The sequence below is a fragment of the Crocuta crocuta genome, unplaced genomic scaffold, assembly GCF_008692635.1.
Source record: "Crocuta crocuta isolate KB4526 unplaced genomic scaffold, BGI_CrCroc_1.0 scaffold217, whole genome shotgun sequence".
In the NCBI taxonomy this organism is placed as follows: Eukaryota; Metazoa; Chordata; class Mammalia; order Carnivora; family Hyaenidae; genus Crocuta; species Crocuta crocuta.
In genome coordinates, this window is record NW_027532208.1 from 1304587 (window position 1) to 1327580 (window position 22994).

Consider the following 22994-nt stretch of genomic DNA (forward strand, 5'->3'; position numbering starts at 1 on the left):
TTCAACACGACTTAACACATATCCCCCCGACAACACCTTGCCACCGGTCTATGGTTGGTCTGTTCCACCCAACCATGCGCTCCCCGGTGACAGAGCTCTTGTTGCTCACCAGTGGACCCCAACACTGGGCGTGGATGGGCCCTGACACAAACGAGGCACCCAGTTTTGTTCACAGGAAAAAAAAAAAAAAAAAGACAAAAAAATTTCCAGGTCAGCTGCAGGACCATGACTTGTGTCCTTCATCCCATAAAGCATGCCTTATGTGGAAACCACACAGAAAGCATCCTCTAAGACTGGTTAAACAGGAGAAGCCCTTGGCAAGAAAGCACTTGAATTTATGTGAGACAGCTGGCAATCAACAATCAACTCTCAAGGCTGACTTTTCATCCCGGAGACCTCAAATTCCAGCCTCCCCTGTCTCCACCTCCACGAAAAAACAGACTGAGGACGCAGCAATGTGACGTCCCCGTGGCCCTTACCTCTTCTCTCTGGAGAGCTGGCACACACTGTCCCTTCTGGATGGTGACACCAGATCCTCAGGAGGAATGACTTGTTCGAGTTCCCATCTTGATACGAAACACAAACAACAAAAGCCGAGCAAATCCGAAAGGCTTGCTGACTCGGCAACACAAATTCCAAGGCACCTTCGCCAACAAGGAAAAAGATGATCAGGTTTAAAACCGAGAAACAGCAGTCAGGGAAAGCGAATGCACAGATGTTGGGTCCGCGCGCTGCGGCTGGGGGCTGGAAACCACCAGATTTATTTTCCAACAGCCTGGGCAGGGCACAAGGTACACCAGTCTCCCTCCACCTACTCGGTCATCAAGGGTACAGTGGAAACAAACAAACAAACAGCTCAGCAATTTCATGAAAAGGCCTAAACAGACTTCATAAGCCACTCTGCGGTGGTTAAGTATCCAAGAAATTAACATACCAGAGAGGGGGAAAGTTTGGCCAAGGTCACAGAGAAGTACAAGAGGACTAGTTACAGCTACCCTGATGGTAAAGCCTGAGGTTGGCTACCAGGAAGCTCACCTTCTAGAACTCTAGAGGAGCTAGGATGGCAGGCAGAAATATTCTGAGTGAATTCTTAAGGGTCCAAGCGCCCGTGCACACGCCATTTCCACTGTTACTGGCACTTAGGGAAGTGGAACCAGGGTGGAGGGGAGCAGCTGGCCTGAGCGGAGGGGGGCGCATGAAGGCCAGCGTCAGAATAGAGGCTCTTCTAAATCCTCCTCCACATACATTACGCACCCCTCAAAAGTAACCCAGGGCTCCAGGAAACCGGAGTTTCCTGGAGGGCGACCCCTACTTGAGGCGAGGGAAGCAGAGGTACGGAGCAAAACTCTTTCAAAGTACGGCCCCGGGCTCCAGCGAAGTCGTTCACCTGAAGGCAGACCCCGGGAGAATCCCCACCCTCACCCGGTAGCCCGGTGACAGGATCACCCCCGACCCGTCCCGGTCCTGTCTGTGGGGAGGGGTGCCCTCCTCGCCACGGCCCCAAACTCCCAGGGTCTGCCGCCCCTCCCCCTGCTAGCCCTTCGGCTTCCACCCGGCGTCACCCTCGCACCCAGCACCCAGTCCCGTCCTAGGCCATCGTCGCCTCAGACTTCCCGGACGCCGCGGCCAGTCTTCCCAATCCCCCCCGCCCCCCCGGACCTCACCCCGGGGCTCTTGCCCAGTCCGGCCCTCCCTCACTCGCACGCCCGCCCCCTTCCGGTCCCAGCTCGGCTGGGTCTCCCCGCTCCGCGTCCCCGGGACCCCAGCCCTGGCGACAAGCAAGTGACCTGCCCGCCCCTCTCACCGAGGCTGAGGAAGGCGAGGGGGGCAGGCTGAGGGCACCGCCGCGCTCGGGCTACAGCCGGGGTTCGGCCTGGGCACCGCTCCCGCTGAAGCTCCGACTCTGAGGAGGCAGCCAGAGTGAAACTCGGCGTCGCAGCTTCCTAGCGCTCCGGTGCGCATGCCCCGGACGCGGGGCCTTCTGGGAAATGTAGTTCCGTGGGTTGGGGGGCAGGGCGGGGCCCAACCCGTGGCGCACCTGTTCAGGTGTATCCATTCCTCCTCAGCCTCTTCACTCGCTGACTTCATTAACTTACTGACTCGTATTAGGTACTTTTTAACCGATACATACGTGATGTCAGGCCCTGTGCTGAGTACTGGGGATTAGAACGTGAGTTATAAACTTGGTTTCTCACGTCGGAGAGCTTCGTATCTACTTGGGGAGACAGATACTCAAACACAGAATTACACTACGGTGGGATAAGTGGGAGTTTAAACACAGGAGTTGGAGCACAGAAGGGTGTGCTTAATTTGAGAGGGGGTATGAGGAGGACATCACAAAGGGGTGATGCATGAATTGGATTTTGAAGCATATATAGGGGTTTGCCAGATGAAGTACAGGGAAGTTCTTGCAAAGTGCCTGACATAGGGAAGTGTGAAAGTGCCTGACACAATCAGGAAGCAGTGAAATGTTCCCTGTGGTCAGGGTAAAGGGCATATGGAAAGGCTGAGGACAGAGATAATAGATTAGGGTGTGTTGGAATAGGAATAAGGGGAGCAGGGTGGGTAAGATTATGATCATCTTTAAATGCCATGCAAGGACTTTAGGCAGCTGGAGCCAATAGAAAGATTCAAGAAAGGGATGACAGTCAGCACTGCAGTTTAGAAGGATACCCTGTGCGGTAGGTAGAGGATAGGTTAAAGGGACAGAGAAGAGCTGGGAGACCAGTTTGGAGGATGTTGCTGTAGTCCCGATAGAAGGTGATAAGGTCTGAGCCAGGTTGGTGACTGCTCTTCTGGGATCACAGACCTCCCTTTCAAAGCTAAAGAAAGCTATTCCCAAAATATGCACATGTACATATACAATCTTGCCCACAGTTTTAGGGGATTCGGAGTTCTCTGAATCTTGGACTCTAGTTGAGTATCTTTACTTAATCTAATGCCCCTTGCACTTCATCGGATTTCAAAAAGAGACACTCCAGTAACTCCCTTACCATTCAGTTCAAAACTTCATTTTATAGAAGAGGAAGCTGAGGCCCAGAGAAGGGGGACTAATTCACTCAAAGTTAGTGAAGGAAGGGAAGGAGTTCCTGTGACCGCACTTCTGGGACCCTAGGCCAGGACTCTTTACGACCCAGGACCTGACTTACAAGAGACAGGCCTTGAGTTTGGGGACGCACCAATGTCTGATTCTCCCAATTATACCCAGGGCCAGCCCTCTTTCTAGAACTGAAGGGTAACTTTCTAGCTGTGATTTATACTACATAACTGCAGTGGCTACACATTAGGATGCGAACACTTCCCCTCTTCTTTCAGAATCAGTTTTCTCAGCCATAACCATCTATACCAAACATTTCTCTTTTTTTTAATTTTTTAATGTTTTTATTTATTTCTGAGAGAAAGACAGCATGAGCAGGGGAGGGTCAGAGAGAGAGGGAGATACAGAATCTGAAGCAGGCTCCAGGCTCTGAGCTGGCTGTCAGCACAGATCCTGATGCGGGGCTTGAACCCACGAACCTTGAGATCATGACCTGAGCTGAAGTCGGACGCTTAACCGACTGAGCCACCCAGGTGCCCCTAAACATTTCTTTTTTAAAAAAGTTTAATGTTTATTTATTTTTGAAAGAGAGAGAGCCAGAGTGCAAGCAAGGGAGGGGCAGAGCAAAAAGGACACACAGAATCCAAAGCAGGGTCCAGGCTCTCAGCTGTCAGCCCCAACGCAGGGCTTGAACCCATGAATGGTAAGATCATGACCTGAACCAAAGTCAGATGCTCAACCGACTGAGCCACCCAGGTGCCCCTACACCAAACATTTCTAAAGCACCTAGGATGTGCCAAACATTAGGCATGCATCACTTCATTGAATCCCCTCAATGAGGTAGGTATTATCATTCTCCTCATGTTATTTATATTTTAAGTAGGCTCCATGCCAAACATGGGGCTTGAACTCACAACCCTAAGATCAAGAGTTTCATGCTCTACTGAGTAAGCCAGTCAGGTGTCCCCTCGTTATCCCCATTTTAAAGATGGGGTCACTGAGACACCATTTAAGCAATGTGTCTAAGGTCACACAGCGGGCAAACAGCAAAGCTGGTCTTTAAATCAGAGTGGTGTCTAACTCCAGACTTGAGCACCTCTATATGAGTTGCCTCATTGGTGGGGGACAGGGGGTGCAGGTAAAATGGTCTGAGCCATTAGCCTTTCAACACCCAAAAGATATTTTCCCTTTTTAAAAAAAATTTTAGGGGCGCCTCGGTGGCTTAGTCAGTTAAGCGTCCGACTTTCGCTTAGGTCATGATCTCGCGGTTCATGGGTTCGAGCCCCGCGTCGGGCTCTGTGCTGACTGCCAGCTCGGAGCCTGGAGCCTGTTTCAGTCTGTGACTCCCTCTCTCTCTGACCCTCCCCTGCTCACGCTGTCTCTCTCTCTCTCCTAGAAATAAATAAAAAACATTAAAAAAAAAATTTAAAAAAAATAAAAAAAATTTTAGGGGCACCTGGGTGGCTCAGTCGTTGGGTGGCCAACTTCGGCTCAGGTTGATCTCATGTCCGTGGGTTCAAGCCCCGCATCAGGCTCTGTGCTGACAACTAGCTCAGAGCCTGGAGCCTGTTTCAGACTCTGTGTCTCCCACTCTCTCTGACCCTCCCCTGCTCACGCTGTCTCTCTCTCTCTCAGAAATAAATAAAACGTTAAAAAAATTATATTTATTTTTGAGAGAGACAGAACATGAGCAGGGAGGGGCAGAGAGAGAGGGAGATACAGAATCTGAATCAGGCTCCAGGCTCTGAGCTATCAGCACAGAGCCCGACGCGGGGCTGGAACCCACAAGCCTTGAGATCATGACCTGAGGTGAAGTCGGATGCTTAACCGACTGAGCCACCCAGGCACCTCTCAAAAAACATTTTCTTGAGTGCTTCCTTTTTCCTCAGCAAAATGCTTGTGTGATGTTATCCAAAAATCCCACAGCACACACACCTACGGGCTCAAACATAACTGTGGTGGCAGGTTGGGCTAGAGAGGTTCTAGAACCTAGGCTCTGGAGAGGGGAAGACATCCAAACTCAGAGAGCAGGAGGAGCCAGAGCACTGAGGAAGGCTTGATGGGGCTGCCCAGGTTGGTGACCAATGTGGGAACCAGGGGAAAAGCCAGGGGAGAGAAGCTTCACAGAGGCAGTCAGGAAGACACAGAGGACACAACCTAGAAGACTGGGTGCACGGGGTGTCTTCCCATGAGGCAAAAGACACTAGAAATGTGGGGGGGAGGGGCTTCTGGTCAACAAGGTGAGCGTGAGGTAGGGAGATGGGCAAGAACGGTGAGGTTCTGGAGCTATCTGTGTAGAGGGAGGGGTTTGGGAGTCACTGGCAATGACATTGAGATCCCGTGGAAAGTCCTCAGAAGATGAGCAAGGTTAGTTCAAGGCTAAGGAACACTGACTTTTTCTTTTTAAATGTTTATTTTTTTTGAGAGACAGAGACACAGAGTGTGAGCCGGGGAGGGTCAGAGAGAGAAGGAGACACAGAAAACCAGAAGCAGGCTCCAGGCTCTGAGTTGTCAGCACAAAGCCCGACGTGGGGCTCAAACTCACGAACTGTGAGATCATGACCTGAGCTGAAGTCGGCCGCTTAACCGACTAGGCACCCAGGCACCCCAGGAACACTGACTTTTGAAGAACAGATGAGACATAGAAGTGCCTGAAGGGAGGCTGGACTGGGGCAAGCATGGTGGCCGAGAATCAAGGGGCATGTCCCTTGACATGAAGGTGGTGCTCAGTGGCGACAGACACTTCTGAGAGGCCCAACAAGGTGGTCGGCTGGGAGGGGAGACTGTACCAGAACCCGGGGCTCCTGCCTCCCAGCTCTGGGCTCTCTCACCTTGCAGCCTCCAGGAAGTGCCCCAGACTTCCAGCTTAACTACAGAGAGGCCATTGGTGACCAGATTGGTTTCCACTGAGAAGCAGGGGCCTGAGCACAGAGATGCACATAGATGTATGTGGTTGTGAAGGTCAGGAATGCAGACAGCTCTTCCAAGAACAGTCTTTGTGGGGGTGCCTGGGTGGCTTAGTTGGTTAAGCGTCCGACTTTCACTTAGGTCATGATCTCACGGTTCGTGGATTCGAGCCCCGCGTCGGGCTCTGTGCTGACTGCCAGCTCAGAGCCTGGAGCCTGTGTCAGTCTGTGACTCCCTCTCTCTCTGACCCTCCCCTGCGCATGCTGTCTCTCTGTCTCCTAGAAATAAATAAACATTAAAAAAAAAATCATTAAAAAAAAAAAAGAACAGTCTTTGTGTTCCACACATAGGGGCAGGGGGCGGAAGAGGATAAACCCACATGTGTGGAATGAGGCTACTTACGTAAGGCTGCCCATGGCTGTGGCTGTGTGTGCCTGGAAAGACACTAGCCAACACGGTAATATCTCAGAGGTGGGATAGCAGATGATTTTCACTTTCTTTGTACTTTTCTTGCATCATTTGAGTGTGTCCCAATGAATAGTTTCCTTTTTTATAACCTGAAAGGAAAGGCTATTTTTATTTGGGAAAAATGAAGAGTTCTGGTCGTGAAAAGAAGCAAAATAGGGCAGCAGCAAGAGGGAGCATGGGGGGTAGGGGGACATGGACTTTTAATTTTCAGGCAGGATGGAGCGAGTGTGCTGGGTTCTGAGATTGCAGCAGGATGTCCTCAGGAAGCTGGAAATGAGGGAAACAGGATTGGCCACTTGCAAACTGAGCCTTAAGCTAATATGGTAGCAAAGGATCAGCAGCAACTAGAAGAAGGCTGGTTGAATGACCTCAGAAAGCTCAGTAAGAAGAATGAGGAAGGGGCACCTGGGTGGCTCAGTCGGTTAAGCGTCCCACTTCGGCTCAGGTCATGATCACACGGTTCGTGGGTTCGAGCCCCCCGTCGGGCTCTGTGCTGACTGCTCAGAGTCTGGAGCCTGTTTCAGATTCTGTGTCTCCCTCTCTCTCTCTCTCTCAGAAATAAATAAAACACTAAAAAAATTTTTTTTTAAAAGTTAAAAAAAAAATGAGGAAGATTCACAGGTGCTAACAGAGCAATGGCTGAGATCTATTAAACAAAAAAGGAACTTGCACCTATTTGTGCACCTGTTTGTGGTTTGGGTTTGGAAAATGTGAGCATGCCTCCTCCCCTCCCCCCCCCACATATACACAGTAGGGCAGGTTAGGTATGCCTGGCACATAGGGGTGAAAGGGAACAAACGTTCCTGGCACCGGCTCTTTGTCCTAACAGATTCATCTGCCTAGAAGGGGAGTTTTGTGGGTTTTTTTTTTTAATGTCTCAAAGGATGGAGCTTGTGTGGCCCTCAGGCTTCCAAAGGCTCCCTAGCAACTAAAAATGAATGACGTGGCCCAAGAAAGAATGTGGCTGTTGGCCATAGAATGGGGAGCCATGGTGGCCAAAGAAAAAATTTTTTTTCAAGGGCCCTTAGCCTCCATTCCAGGTGCCAGGGTTTCCTGCTTCCGAAGGTTCGCATCCTGGAACCAGCCCCAGCTCACCCGGGAGCAAGAAAAGATCCGTGTGAATCCAGGAAAAGGCTAGACACAGGCCCAGCCAGCATCACCGCTAAGGGGCTCAAGCACTTTCTGATGTTTTGCTTGGAAAGGCAGAATTTTGTTGCTTGGTGCCTCGGCTAATTGGCCTCCATCTGACACTTGGGAGGGATTGGCTGATTAGAAGCCACAGCTGCCTGGCTCATTATTTCTGATTAATAGACAGCACCTGGCATCTCTGGGCACCCATGCCCGCGCAGGACCCAGGTGTGACCTATACAGCCAACAAAAGCATGATGGCTCTGCAGCCCCAGGAGTGAAGCCCCTAAAATCGTTGTCTATGTAAGTCCCGGCCCCTTGGAACATGTTTGGAACTGGCTTGTCCTTTTTGCTGGTTCCTTCGCTGTGAGTCTGAAAGAACTGATGTGTACTCACAGTGAAATCATCCGAGAAGTTTGCTTTAACACCAGGCAATCCCACTGGACCTATGCCCTCCACCCCAGTTGTTCTCATTGTAAATTAATACTCTGGCATCCTGGTTTGAGATTTATTTGAGAGAGATCTCAGTTGTGGGGTGTGGACAAGGCAGACAGGCCTCTTAGGCTAAATGCTGAGGGCAAGAGGCGCCCTGAGAAAGTTAACCTTCTGGTGATAGCCAACCTCCCCCAGAAAACTTCCTATAGTCCCTTGGAGCTGCTCCGAATCGATTGCTAAAAATACGTGATAAATCAAACACCCATGAGGAAAAAGCTGGAGTCTCAGACACGGACATGAGCAAAGAGATTACGGAATGTGCTCCAGCATGCTTCCAGATTCTGACTCAATAAAAGTCTGCCTTTCCTAGTCTTTGACCAAGATATTTTGCAATTCTGTATAGTGTGGAAAACCAGTAGTCATGCAAATGATTGCAAATCAGTCTTGTCTGGGGAGACGCAATTGATTTCTGCCCTTTGGAGGAAGCCAAACTTGCATCTATCAACAAATTCATTTCTGCATTCCTGATTAAGTCTTGAGATTATCCTTTGAACCCATTTCACATGTGGCAGTTCCCCCTCAAGGAAGGAGTTAAAACAAGACCTTTGGGGCACCTGGGTGGCGATCTCAGTATGTGGGTTCGAGCCCTGCATCAGGCTCTGCGCTGACGGTGTGGAGGGAGCCTGCTTGAGATTCTCTCCCCCCACCCCCCTGCTGCTCTCTCTCTCTCTCTCTCTCTCTCTCTCTCACACACACACACACACACACACACACACACACACGAGTGGACTCTCAAACTAAAAAAAAGATCTTTGACATTTCATTTTGTATTTGTAGGAACATGATTTTACTCCCCGGCTCCCCCTTTCCCCCTGCATTGTTTTTTTTTTCCCCTGGCTAACAGGAAGCACAAAGTTTTAAACCCATGAAGTGTTGGGCCACTGAGAGTTTCACAGGATGTGAGAAGCTGTCCCACACACCAGGGAACCAGGTGGCCATAAGCAATGGAAATCCAGACCCCTAGCTGCCGGCCACCTCCCCTTCCACCTGGAAGCTGGAGCAGGAGACTCTGGAGGCAGGGCCCTGGGACCTCGCTGCTGGAGGCCGCTTCTCTGGTGGCACCTGGAGAGGTGGCCCATCTGGAACTGGCTGGGGCGGACCTGCTACTCACACTTCCTCCTCACACCAGATACAGCCACTTCCTGTTCCCGCTGGGGACAACGGAAGTTGAAGAGGACTTCCCAGGATGTCGCAAGCAGATAGTGGATGGACAATCCCCTGGGGTGTAGTGGAAGTAACCATAGTTTTTATAGCGTTGTTCTGTCTGAACACATGCTGGTGTTGGGGAGGGAAAAACCTCTCCTTCGAAAGAGGTTTCTGGCTAGACTAAGAATTAAGTTGGTCACCAGCCAGACCCCAAGACCTGACAGTTGCTGCCCACCTGCTTGTAACCCATTAACCTCTTACATTTTCCCCTAAGCTCTTCTTTCCAGCTTCTCTCTAAACTCAGGCAAATGAAATCCAAAACCACGCCTCAGGTGATAGCAGAGGCCCTGACGAGGCCTCCCAGACCACCTAGACCTTTTGAGCTAAAACCTGACTTGCACCTGTGCAGATGGACCACGGAGTGGCCTCTGAAATGATCCACCAACAACTTTACCTCTTAAGCTACTAAACTCCCCACCCAGGGAGGAGCCTTAGGCTCATTTACATAACACGATGTACAGGCACGTTTCCTTAAGGCACATGCGTTATGCCCACCTCTACATAGGACAGTCTTATCTAAACAGCCATCCTAACCCTAAACAGAAGGAACCCATTCACGGTCTCTCGTATGAACTGTAGGCAAAGCAGCACACTTTGGGGGGACCTGCTCTGAACCCCTGTACCGGGCCCCAAGTAACACGTTACGCCTCCCAAGAACCCTGAAGTTGAGAACTCCAACCTTCTGAAAGGGGATGATGCCAAATAGAAGGAAACCTGCTTAGTGAGGAGTAGAGCCCCAGGGGATGGGACACAGGCCTTCTGGCCCCAGTCCTGTTGCCTGAGCCCGGAGGCCACCAAGCACTCCACTCACAGTGCCTCTTACAGATGAAGTGACCTGCCCAAGCAGCAGTGGTAGGGAGCCGGGCTGATCCTTTCTGTGCCTCCAGGCCAGTCTCTGCCAGTCCCGTGGGTCCTCTGGACACGGACTGTCCATGCAGGGGCTCCTTTTCATTGCTGGTGGCCCGATGAGGCCTCCCTCTCTTCTCCACCGCTTATAGGGCATATCGCCCTCCCTTGTCCCAAAGTGAAGTGTTCTCCCTCTCTCCTTCCACACCCACTTCCCCCATTTTGTCCAGCTAGGACCTGCCAGCTCTTCAAGCTGCTCCAGGAGGCCCACCCCTCCTACCTCTAGACTTTCACTCCCTCAACAGCCTGACTTGCTTGGGGGGGGGGGGGGGGGGGGGGGGAAGGGAAGGAATTCCTTTGGGATGCAAACTGCCTGGCCCCATGCACTTGAATCACCTGGAGATTTTAAAACGCAGATTAAATCTGGCATGGGACCCAAAACCTGGCCTTTCCACAAATCCCCAGGTGATGCTAATAGTATTCACAGGCCACACTTACAGGGTCAAAGGGCTTGTTCTCAGTAGACCCAGAATCCCATGAGTTGGGCCATCTGCCTGCATGCCTCTGGCAGTACATTAGAGCCCCTGCCCCCAGCCAGGCCCCAGGCTGCAGACATACAGCTCCTTTTCGTTCCACTTAATTTATGTCCAGTAGGCCTGGCCAACAGGTAGGAGCCCCATTTTGCCCACGAGGACCCGCAGGCTCACAGCCGGTAACTGGCAAAGCTCAGAGTCCCAGTGAAGGCGACCTTCATCCAGTCAGGAGAATAAGCCAGGTCTGGGGGAGGACGGAGTCAGTCAAGGGCCACAAGCTCCTTGGGCCCCCCTGGGGCACCATTCCCTCCCTAAAAGGCCCAGGGCCTGGGAGAGGAAAGCAGCTCTACCAGGAAGCAAGAGTCAGCAAGGCAGCTCCCCTCAGTGACGGCCCTCCTGCGGGGCCCTCCTGCGGGGCCCTCCTGCGGGGCCCACCGAGTCAGACCTGGCCACAGCTTGCTTACACACCCCAGGCACCCCAGACGTCCCCTTCTACAGCAGCTTCAGGCCTCAGGTGACCACTGTCCAGCCCACTGCCCTGGACCTAGTCACCTCTGGCCTCTGGGCCTCTAGTCTACTGGCCCTAGAGCATAGTCTTCTCCCTGCCTCTACCCTGAATTCAGATGCCTGGAGTCCAGAGACACAGAAGCCCCTTTGCTAGCCCAGAAAGGGGCCCGGCCCCCAACAGCTTACATCCCGGCCTCTGGGAAGGTATGGGATTATTATTGCCTGGGAAGATCAGCCTCCCCACCCTACCTGCAAGGCCGTGTCGCCCGAAGCCAGGAAAATGGAGGCTTGCGCTCACAAGTCAGTCTGGCCTCTCCACTTAGAGACCACCCCCGCACTAAAGGTACAACGGTCCTTGCTAGATTGTGCTCCTTTGAGCCCATGGCTCTGATGTACCATCTGCCCCCCACCCCAGCTCACCCCTATCAGACATCACTGTGCTATAGCCAGAGAGCTCACTTTTCTTCTTTTATTCGGAAGCAGGCACAGGGCAGATCAGAGGGCGGGAAGCAGTGTGATGCCTCCTGGCCAGACCCAGGACAATGGTAGCCAGAGTCAGGGACAGCACCGTGGCCAGGCCTACGCCCACCATCACAGAGGTGTGAGGAGAGGTCGACCCCTCCACACCGTGATCAGCAGCCTTTCCCAGGAAGATCAGAGGCCCCACGGTGATATCCACTTCTTCAGTCACTGAAAGATACAGGACACCTGCGGGTCACCTTAGTCCCAAACCCAGGGTCAGAAGAGGGGTTTTACTCTGTTCCAGTAGCCTAAACTAGGTTTTATTCTGACAGTTGCATTATCTCCCCATAATTCTCACTATGCCCTACTCAGAACCACCCAGCTGACATTGGTGTGGGGGGTTAGAGCCCCCTATTAACACGAAAGCTTCTCTGTTAAGAACGCCATGAACAGCACTGCCCCAGAGGTGAGCAGTCTTGATTGGGGGACAGAGGAGAAATGTCCCTCTGCAGGGACACAGTTACCCCAAACTGAAGGGAGAGCCGTGGCCCCACAACCATCCTAAGACATACCATGTCTGCGATTTCGACTTCGGAGAGCCAACTTGCGCCGCGGTCGCTCTAGGTGGGACAGCCTCCTGGAGCGGCCCGGAAGGCCACAGCTACCTTTGTTACAACAGTTACAGATGTCGGCAGGGCCTTCTACTGGGAGCCACCTGGGCAGAGAAGATTGGACAGTTGCTGATGACATACCCACCAGGGAGGTAGACAGTAAGGAGGCAGATCAGGTTTCCTACCCCAGCCGTGTCTAATGTGTTCCCTCACCTGTTAGAAGACTTAAAGGAACAGGCTTTGTTTAGTCGGTCAGGGACTCGGTCAGCTGGAGTGACTTTCAGATGGCAGGTAATATAGATCTAGAAGTAAGAGCAGTGGTTGCAAGATGGAGTTCTAGGCTGTACCAGTGACTTCAATAAGCCAGTTCCCCCTTTCACTCTTAAGCCTCGAGGGAGTTCCATTTTGGAGACAGAGGGTCAGAGGTGAACTTGCCCAGGATTTTGGAGGAAGTAGCAGATCAGACTCTAGGACTGAAACCCACCAGCTTTATTCCCCACCGTCGTTCCCCAACTCTGATGGCTTACCGCCCTGCCACCTGGGGGAAGGAAAGTTTTGACAAAACCAGGGCTCACGTCAGCCCTGGTCCACTTGGCAGAGGGATCTTCAGGCAGAGATCCCCTTCATACCTTCGTACTCTAGTGCTTCAGCCCCTGCCAACCCCACAAGGGTGTAGAAAGTTCTACCCACCTTCTCTCTGAAGCCTTCTATAAAGCCACAAGCCTTGGCCACCACCTAGTGGTGGAGTGCACCAGCAGGGAAGCCACTCTAGAAACCTCCACAAGCCAGTAGGCACTCATTTCTGGCCACTGGTGTCTGCCCCAGCAGAGAAGGGCTTCAGTGTCCCTTAGAATCCTTATTTCAGGAAAGCACTGTTTTTATCCTCAGCTCCCTCCCAGGACTTTATGTTAATGGAGCCTAAGACCCTAGAATGGGTCCCTGATCCTCATAAATAAGGGTTTACCCCCGCCCAGTGCCATGGCCACAGTCAGCCAAACCATCCCATCTGCCTTTGAGGGAGAACCCTCCCAGAATTCAATCTACCTTTCATTGATCAGCATTGTCCTCTGGCACACCTCCCCCCCTCCACCAAAATCCCTAGAGATTCAGGTAGCAGCTCTGGTGGCTTCTGTACTAAGAACCACCACTTGTATGAAAACTTATCCCCTTCTCCGCCCTACCAGACCTCTGAAGTCCATGACACTCCCAAGCCCAGCTAGGATCCTCTAACCTAGGATGTACAAGGTCACTGATCTGGGGACCAAGGCCCTTTCTCCAACTCTGCTCTCCTCTATCCCCCACTCCATCTGACCCAGGACCTGCCATCAGAAGCTTTAGGACATGTCACCAATAGCTTCAATTCATACCCCTCCTGCTACCTACCGGTCTGTATCAAGCTTCCTGTTCTCAACAGAACTGCAGGGATGGGGGAGGGGCAGGTAGCTTCAATATAATCTTCTACAGATTCACTGTGCTCACCTCTTAATGCCGCCCAACCATAGGAGCTTCTGGTTCAGTGGCTTGCAAACCCAGCTGCTTAGAGTCCTCTAGGAGCTTAAGTAGCTTTTGAGGATTTCCAAGTAAAACAAGATAGTATTTTACTCACTCATCCACCAGTCTAATAGTAGAAATTTAGATGGTAGGTGTGTAGGTGTTTGCTGTAACATTCTTATTATAGGAAGATTTCCATCACCAAGTTCTAGAAGTAATGCCAGGCCTCACCCCAATTAAATGAAAATATATGGGGTTATGTGGCCTTTCCAGGGGATTAATAGAGAGTCATAGTTGAAAAATCCCTGTTACCATCACTTTCTGACCAGTCGTTTCAAACTTCAGAATGTGGGGCTCGAACTCCCAGCCCTGGGATCAGGAGTTGCATGCTTTCCCAACGGGGCCAGCCAGGTGCCCCAAAGTGATTTTTTAAAAGGCTATTACCGTGTTTCTGGGGTCATTAGCAAAGTGGAACATGTCCACTGTGAACTGGAGAGTCTCTGGCCTGGGTCTGGGGGCTTTGAAGGCAGAAGAGGCATCAGAGAGACCATCCACGAGACAGCTTTGAAGAGAAGGAGTAGACAGTGGGGTCAGGGGCTAAGGTGCTGGGTGTCGTGTTGTTACATGGGCTCCCCCAGAGATATAGCCCAGCCCTCACCCATGGAAGTCCACGATGGTGTGACGAGGGGAGGTGTTCCGGTCTGGCGTCAATGTAGCCACACAGTGGTCCACGAACAGGCGCAGTGGCACGTGGCTGCCAGTGTGGACTTCGGCCTGGAGGTGGGCTATGTCTCCCAACTGGAAAGTGGGGGACCGCTTCTCAGAGCTCCAGTCCTCTGAAAGGCATAGCCAGGGGTGAGAGACCGCCAGAGCTCTCCCTGTAGCCCCCCTCCGCCATCCCCTTATGCTTACCCTCCATCAGGCGCAGAGAGAAAACCAGCTTCTCCTCTGAGAGCATTGTAGTCCTGAAGGGCACCCAGGTGGGCAGGATGGCCTGGCTGCTCACGTTGCTATGCCTACAGAGAAGAGTAGCTGCCCACACCTGTCCGAGCTCACCCCATCTGGCTTCAGTGGAGCCTCCAATGGGAGGGAGAAGGTGGGGGGGGGGTTTGTTTCTGCCTCAGTCTTCAGCTATGACCCAGCCAGGCAGCTGATCCAAGGCAGCTGAACGGACACCTGAAGTCTGAGCCTGCCCCTTGACCCTCCCAAACTCGACACCTGTGAGGAGGCCCCCCTCCCTCCAGCCATAAGGACACAGGCAGAGGCATGAACATAGGATACACCTGAGTTACAGGTTTGTCCTTTAGATCCAGATCAACTTATTGGGGCTCACGCTTGGAACCTGAGGCAGTCATCCCTCTCTGCACCCCTCAGCTTTGATTGGAGATCTAGTGAAGTCCTTCAGAGATAAATACAGATAGGCCTCTGGTCCTTGAGAAGCCAGGAGACTGAGCCTAAATCAGGATGGGAAGGTCTTCGGAAGCAGTCGGAGGTCGGCCCTGCCAGCCCTGCCAACCCCGCCCGGTGTTGTGGAAGAGGCTAGGTCAGTGATGCATCTGAGAACCAGGCCTCAGGTACCTGGAACTCTGGAGTACCCCAGCCTGTGGCAGGCCACCTGCACTGCCCACCCCCACTGGGCCAGGCAAGCCAACGTTCTCAGGCCAGTCTCAGGCAGAGACCTTCTAAAGCAAGACAGCTGTGGTCCCAGGAGAGCTTTGGCCCCTCTAGGGAGAGAGAGAGGGCAGCTGGCCTTCCTGCCCTTGGCTCCTCCACCTCCCCCACCCCACTGTCAGGCACTGAGCTCCCCCCAGCCTACCCCTCCACCCCTGCTGCCACAGGTCAGGACTCCTTCCATGCCATCTCCATCTGCCTCCAGTACCAGCGGCCAGAGGACCTCCTGAATTGAAGGACAGTCCTTACCACTCAGTTTGGTTCTTGGTGGTGAGGGGAAGGGGAGCCTGGTAAGGTGCCAGCCTGAGCACCTTCTCTGGATTTGTTGGGCATTAAGAACCTATCTGTCCCCCTTCCCTTATTGAAGGTGCCCTGGGCTGCAGCTTCCATTAGGGTCAGGCTGCCCTCCCCTGGGGTGTGTGTGTGTGTGTGTGTGTGTGTGTGTGTGCGCGCGGCTCTGCCCAGACGGTCTCACCCCCACCTGTCCCCTGACGAACCCTCCCAGGATCTTGTTCTGGGAGCCTCTACCATGACTCCTCCCCAGGCCCATGCCATGGCTCATCTCCATGCCCTCGTGGTATCAGCACAACCTTCCTGACCTCCTCCCAGAAGGGAGGCAGGATTAAAGCCCATGCACTCTGCACTCAGCTGAGCCACACAGTAACCGGCATCATGGCCTTGCCACTGTTAGGAGCCTGGTCACCCTCTCATGCCTCAGTGCCCAAGTTCACAGGCACATGCTTAGTGCTAAGCCATGAGGGACTTCCCCCACCTGCAAGCAGGTAATAGGGAAGATTTAAACAAAGGGCAAGCAGTGACCATAGGAGCCTAGAGCTTCCCCCTTCATGGAGAGGCTCTCTGAACTCCAAGGCCAGGGCTGGGCAGCCCTACAGCTTCCACCAAGCAGTGGCTGTAGCCCAGATGCATTTCAGAGGCTCAAAGTAGAGTCCACAGGCTCCCTGCTCCCAGCTGGGGCAGAGAGCAGGGACCACAGCTTAAGTACTTCCACCTTATTGCAGTCTTGCTGGCAGGAGGCCGACGGGCTTGTCCAGGGGCTGCAACAGGCCCCATCCCACACTGACCTGGGGTAGCGGCACTCGATGGGAACTTCTGCGCGGTTAGTCCTCAGGATGGACAGGTTTCCCATAGGCCGGGGGTTGTGGAGCAGGAAGGTGCTGTACACCAGGGCATCGTCAGTCACCTGCAGGGAGGGGGAGGGGTCAACCCTACCAGCATCACCTGGCCTAGGTTTGCCAACCATGCAAGTGGGCAGGATGGGCAGCCCACTGGGGATGGAGAGAACACAGGCCCTGGACCCTAAGCCCACCTACCACTGCCCCACAGGAAAGCCTTAACAGGTACCACCTTCGAACCTCAGTTTTTTCAGCCCTGACTCCTGAGAGCCGCCCCCCCCCCCATAGGGGGTCTGGTTCAGCTCCATGTCAGGCATCAACCAGTGCCCAATGCCTAGGGGTGTGGGCATGGGCTCCCCCTCTCGGGCTGCCACCCCTATCCCCACACACAGCTTCCTTCTGGGGGGTGCAGAGGCCTGGGACCGAGAAAGCCCCCTGGAAGAAGCCAGGAAGTACCAGGAACTTTAACTTGTTGCCACAGCAGTTAACACTCAAGTTGCCCTTCCTCTTCGGACTTATTCTCACACCCATTTCATAGAAGGGGAAACTGGTTCAGGGGTTGCCTGAGGCAGGAAGAGCCAGGCAGGTGCTACTGGGGAAATCTACACCTTCCAATGGGCCACCCGGGAGGAAACAGGGAAGCTGCCTGGCCCCTAACTGCTCAGTCTTCAAGAGAGTATCCTAGCTTTCTGTTAGCTAGGACCCCAAATGGACCAGCTGAATAATTTGTGGGTCCCTTGGTCAGAAGTTCAGAATTTCGGGGCATTAAACCAATTAAGGCCCCATAAGACAGCACAAGTCCTGGCTGAGGGTGATTCTTAGCAGGCAAAATTGAGACCCCCTGCCCAGGAGAAAGGTGTGGCCAGATTGTGCTCATTGGCCTCACCTGGGGACCTTAAAGATCCTGATGTGTGGCTCCCACTTCTGGTCTGATTTAGCGTAGGCTGTGGGAATCAGAATTTTTAAATGCTCCCCAGGTGATTCTAATGCTGAAAGTTTGAGAATTACTCAACTAGGATCATTCCTTAAATAGCTCTTGCAGTTTTCTGGGGTCTCTCCCCTCTCCCCAGGGAAACAAGGGCCAGAAGACCTTGGGGCAAGCCCTGGGGGGCAGGGAACACACCTAAGATCAGAGCCCCAGGAGGGCTCCAGGTGCGGAGCTTGCACCCACCATAGCCAAGCTGAGACCTGGTGGGCAGAAGCAGGGCCCAGGACGCAGAAGACGGCTCTCTGTGGGGTGGCTGGAAGTCAGGCCAGAGAATTGTGGACCAGCTAGGGATCCTGGGCCCAATCCAGTTCTGCTTTATTGGAAGCCCCTCCTTGTAGCCTGAATCACTTAACTCTTCCCTTATACCTGACTCCTGCATTAAGCTTCCTCATCCCCGACTTGGGACTGCCTTTAAGATCTTCAACACAGAGGGGACCATAATGCCCTGTACCCCCTTCCTCAATAACGCTTTTAGTTTGAGGTTTCAAGCCATTAAACATGAGTGAGGGAGGCCAACATTAGAGGGTTCTTTCTCTTGTGATTGCTTTGGGCTTTCCAAAGGGTTATGGTTGACCTCTTCCACACAAGTTCTTAGGGTCCCTGCAAATGCTGGGCCACCCGCCAGCTCATCTCGTCACACACACCTCCCCAATCAGCCACATCGCTCCTGGATGCCCTCCAGGGGTTCACAAATCCTCAGGAATCAGAGTTGGGGGGATGTCCTGTCTGGCCTAAAGTTCACTGCCACCTCTGGACTCCACCCCCCCACACCTGATTCCAGTCGCCAAAGACATGTGCTTTCAATCACTCCCCTCCGCCACACCCCATGTCACCAATGCTCAGCTTCAGGCCTCAGCCACTCCCTGCCCCCAACGAAAGGGATCTGGCCCAGCCCCACCTCTCCCTGGGGATCCGCTCTGCACCCAAACTCCCCAGGGCCCTCAAGAGGGCCAAGTCTCACCTGCACGCTGTTGCCACATTTGTGCAACCCGACCTCAAACTTGACCACGTCGTCCGTGTCCACAGAGAGCAGGGGCTCACAGTTCTCCGGACCCAGGGTGAGATCAGCAGGCCTCACAAGCTTCCCAGTACCAAAAAGGTTTTTGCTGACCGTGACCACCAGCTGGGCCTCCAGACACTCCACCACCACGGGAGGGCTTGATGGCAATGAGGGGTGGGTCTTATCCGGGGTGGTCTGGGGGAAGCACAACTCTGTGCCTCCCAAGAGCAGAAAGCAGACGAAGAACCAGTAGCTCAGCCCCATGGCACCTATGCTCACTCCCACTGGTAACTACATTTGGCCCCCACTCAGCGGTCTTATACCCCAGATGATGCCACTGGCACCTGGGCTCCCACCCACCTCCCTTCCCCAACCAATCAGTGGGCTAGTCCCCCATCTAGAAGCATCAGCATCACCTGGGAGCTTGTTAGAACTGCCACAGCTCAGCCCCACCCCAGACCTACTGAGTCAGAATCTGATAGCTTACTCTCTTCCCAAGAGATTTGTATTCTAGTTAAATCTGAGAAGCCTGGGCTGGCAGCCTATTCGGTCTTGCCCCTCCCCTACTCCCACCTGTCTACCCTTTTGCTGACCCCCTAAGGGAGTTAAGAACTGTCCCAGGTCGATGGGGGAGACCAGGAGAAAGGCCTTGATGGAGGAAGGATGGGGAGAACTAATCAGGGGGTGTCAGGGAGCTCCTTCCAAGGGAGCCAACAGGAATCATCATTAAGAGGGGGCGCCTGGGTGGCTCAGTCGGTTAAGCGTCCGACTTTGGCTCAGGTCATGATCTCACGGCTCATGGGTTCGAGCCCCGTGTCGGGCTCTGTGCTGACCGCTAGCTCAGAGTCTGGAGGCTGTTTCATATTCTGTATCTCTCTCTCTCTCTCTCTCTCTCTCTCTCCGACCCTGCCCTGTTCACGCTGTCTCTCTATCTCTCTCAGATATAAATAAAAACATTAAAAATTTTTTAAGGAAGTGTCATTAAGAGACCAGGAAAAAAAAGATGAGGAAACTTTAGGGGCTCTTGCCCAATTTTATGGGAGATAGGAGGGGAGGGGATTTCAGGCAGAGGCAGCGGTATGAACAGAGGTGAAGAGAGGGCACAGTGGAGGCTTGAGAGAAAAGCCTAGGAGCTCAGAGTTGCTGGAGCTGCGGGTCCCCAGGAGTGAGAGCCGCTGCTGTTGGAGGGGCTGGGGAGGTGGGTGGGCGGAGACATGAAGGTGTCTGCCTAAGATGCCAGACTTTACTGTGCGGGCAAGGAGGGCCATGAAGCAGCCGAGTGGTCTGGGGGGCCCTGGTTGGGAAGGGGTAGGACCCAGAGACGTGGCTTCTGTGCCAGTCCTGCAGAAAAAGTGGAGAAGCTCAGGAAGGGTCAGCATTTTCTGATGGCCTACTCTGCCGGGGGGAGGGGGGAGCGGGGAACTACAAGTATTAATGGTACCTAATCTCCAGGGACAATTACTTCTGAAGTAATTGAACCATAGATTTACATTGCTTGATCCCTGGATGGAGTTTGTTTGGCTTTTGTTTGTTTTGGTTATGTGTATTTTTTTCAATATGGACTCTAGTTTACTTGTGGGAAAATAAGTGGAGGGAAGAGACGACCCCCACAGCTTCCTTTGACTTGACCAACATGGGGTGGTGGCGGTGATGGGGGTAGCCAGCACAGGGAAGCAGGTGATAGAGAGGAGCCCAGACTCCAACCTCACCTGGGTGGCCCACCCCTGGGGGAAACCCTTCCCTCTGGGTTCCCTGTGTTTTAAAAAAATTTTTTTAAGTTTTTTATTTATCCAATGTGGGACTCAAACTCTTGACCCCGAGATCAAGAGTCCTATGTTCTTGTGACTGATCCAACGAGCTGCCCCTCCATGTGTTAAATAACAAAAATTCAACCTAGTTAAATTGATTTTTTTTGTTTTTTTTTAAGACTTTGTTTTTCAATAATCTCTACTTCCAACATAAGGCTCAAACTTACAACCCCAAGATCAACAGTCACATGCTCCACTGACTGAGCCAGCCAGGCACCCCTAACCCAGTAAATTTGAAAGATCTAATGGGCTTTATTATGATTCAAGGCAGTACCCCATCTAACAAGTAGAGGGAAACCCCAAAGGGCCACAGGAAATGAAAGGCTTTTTAAAAGTAAAAAGAGAGGTGCTTGGGTGGCTCAGTCCGGTAAGCATCCAACTTTAGCTTAGGTCATGATCTCATGGTTCTGAGTTCGAGCCCCGTGTCAGGCTCTGTGCTGCCAGCTCAGAGCCTGGAGCCTGCTTCGGATTCTGTGTGTGTCTCTCACTCTGTTCCTCCCCCGCTCATGCTCTCTCTAAAAAGAAATAAAAGTTAAAAATAAAGAGGGAGGAGCACCTGGGTGGCTCAGTCTTGATCTCATGGTTTGTGGGTTCAAGCCCTGTGTTGGGCTCTGAGCTGCCAGCTGGAGCCTTCTTTGGATTCTCTCTCTCAAAAAGAAATAAACATTAAAAATATTTTTTAAAAAAGAAAATATAATAAAAATAAATAAATAAAAGTAAAGAGGAAGTGGCAAAAAGGAAACTATTATGAAAGAATTCATTGTTTTAGGCAAGGTTGCCCCCCTAGGGTGAAGCGAGGGTAGTCTTTCAGTAAAGTTCCTAGTACTGATCCTAGTGCAGGAAATTCCTAGGTGGGTTGGTTAAAGGTTACATTTCTGAGAGATTGAAACTGCATTTAGGTTAGGTATTAAGTCTTGGTTTCCTTGGGGCCTTAACACAAGTGATCCCATTTTGGGCCTGTAGTTTTCTTTTTAACTTACCTAACCAGTCCCAGAGGGAGGGAGCCAGCTGTGGCCTGAGGCCCCAAGGAACAGCTCCTTGGAGACACTGTGTCTTGGAGTGGCCGCCCTCAGGGGGAGGGGCCTTTCCATGCTTGTTGCCCACAGCTGTGTGTGGATTGTGCTGGAAATGGGTGGGGTGGGCTGGGGACTAGAGATCAGGGCCTCCCTGAAGCCTGGGATCCATCCCCTCTCTCTCTGCCCTGGAGCTAACGCCTTTCAGAAGGCTTCAGGATTAAGGACATAGGGCACCTGTTTCAGTGGAGCATGTGACTCTTGATTTGGGGGTGATAGGTTGGGAGGCCCCCATGTTGGGCTTAGAGCTTACAAACAAGACATGAAGAAATAGGTTGGGGTGGGGGAGGCGTGTATTGGGGGAGAGGGAGGGGTAGGTGAGGATGGAGAAGAGTCTGTACATACATGATGTGGTGGTAAGGCTGTGTTTTCCCTTTCCAGAAAGAGGACCAGAGACATTCCCATCAGGGAGCGTGACCAGCCAATCCCCCTCTCCCAACCCCACCCAGATTCTGGGTCTTTCCCATTTTTCTGAGAAGTGCTGTCCCCTGGTGGCCAGAATTTACCAAAGGCACAGCTACCAGCCCAGAGTGTTTTCCTTACAGTTTGGTAGAGCCCAGATATTGGGTTCTTTTCTTTAAAAAAAAAATTTTTTTTTTTGAGAGAGAGAGAGTGAATGCACAAGCAAGCAGGGGAGGGGCAGAGAGAGAGAATCCCAAACAGACAGCGCTGAGCCCAACACAAGGCTCAGACTCACAAACTAGACACTTAACTGACGTAGCCACTGAGATGCCCCCAGATTTTGGTTTCTAAATACAATTCCTCTCTAACAGAGAGACCCAGGGCTCCTTAAAAGATTGGCTGATTCCAGGACTACAGCCAGCAAAGTACAAGGTCAATCTGGAATATTTTGTTATGGTAAAAATTCACAAAATGATGAGACCCTGTCAACAGGACACAAACAGGGGGTGCCTGGGTGGCTCAGGAGGCTGAGCATCTGTGTTCGGCTCAGATCATAATCTTGATGTTTGTGAGTTTGAGCCCTGTATCAGGTTTGCTGCTGTCATCACAGAGCCTGCTTCATCCTCTGTCCCCCTCTCTCTGCCCCTCCCCCACTTGTGAGCACGCGCGTGTGTGTGTGTGTGTGTGTGTGAAAAATAAACAAACATTTAAAAATAAATTTAAAAAAGGATACAAGCCAAATTGAATGGGGGAGGGAATACCACTGGCCAAATTTGGGACTTCACATCAAATAAAGAAAGAATCCATGAGCATCCAATTCTGATGATACATAAAAACACATAAATGGAAACATCTTTCCAGAAAAGGGAAGTAACTTCCATACAGTAGAATGTCAACTAACAATTCTAGGAGGAGTGATAGTTTAGAAAATGACCATCTGGAGGGCGCCTGGGTGGCTCAGTTGGTTAAGCATCTGACTCTTGATTTCAGCTCAGATCATAATCTCACAGTTTCTTGAGATCAAGCCCTCTGATCAAGTGGGTTGATGGAGGGCTCAACCCACTGAGCCACCCAGGCACCCCTAGAAAGATTTTATTTATTTTTAAAATTTTTTAAAAAAAATTTATTTCTGAGAGAGAGAGAGACAGCACGAGCAGGGGAGGGCCAGAGAAAGAAGGAGACACAGAATCCGAAACAGGCTCTAGGCTCTGAACTGGCTGCCAGCACA

General features: G+C 52.2%; 2 protein-coding genes across 3 annotated transcripts in view; both read right to left on the minus strand.

Moving 5' to 3' along the window:
* The window catches only part of DTX2 (deltex E3 ubiquitin ligase 2), a 36377-nt gene extending 34440 nt beyond the window's left edge, over nt 1–1937 (minus strand). The window contains exons 1-2 of one of the 2 annotated variants that reach the window (XM_077777793.1): nt 1805–1937; nt 480–644 (exon numbers count right to left, since the gene is read on the minus strand). The gene's annotated coding sequence lies outside the window, so the exon portion shown is untranslated. The remainder of the gene's footprint in view (nt 1–479; nt 645–1804) is intronic. The other variant, XM_077777794.1, reaches the window with a different exon arrangement.
* Nucleotides 1938–11596: 9659 nt separating this feature from the next.
* On the minus strand, nt 11597–18747 carry ZP3 (zona pellucida glycoprotein 3). Its single transcript, XM_077777920.1, has 8 exons — nt 18445–18747; nt 16445–16563; nt 14604–14707; nt 14350–14527; nt 14136–14253; nt 12414–12502; nt 12162–12304; nt 11597–11817 (listed from the first exon to the last, which is right to left on the minus strand). The coding sequence occupies exons 1-8, from the start codon at nt 18745–18747 to the stop codon at nt 11597–11599; spliced, it is 1275 nt and encodes a 424-aa protein (XP_077634046.1).
* Nucleotides 18748–22994: the final 4247 nt, after the last annotated feature.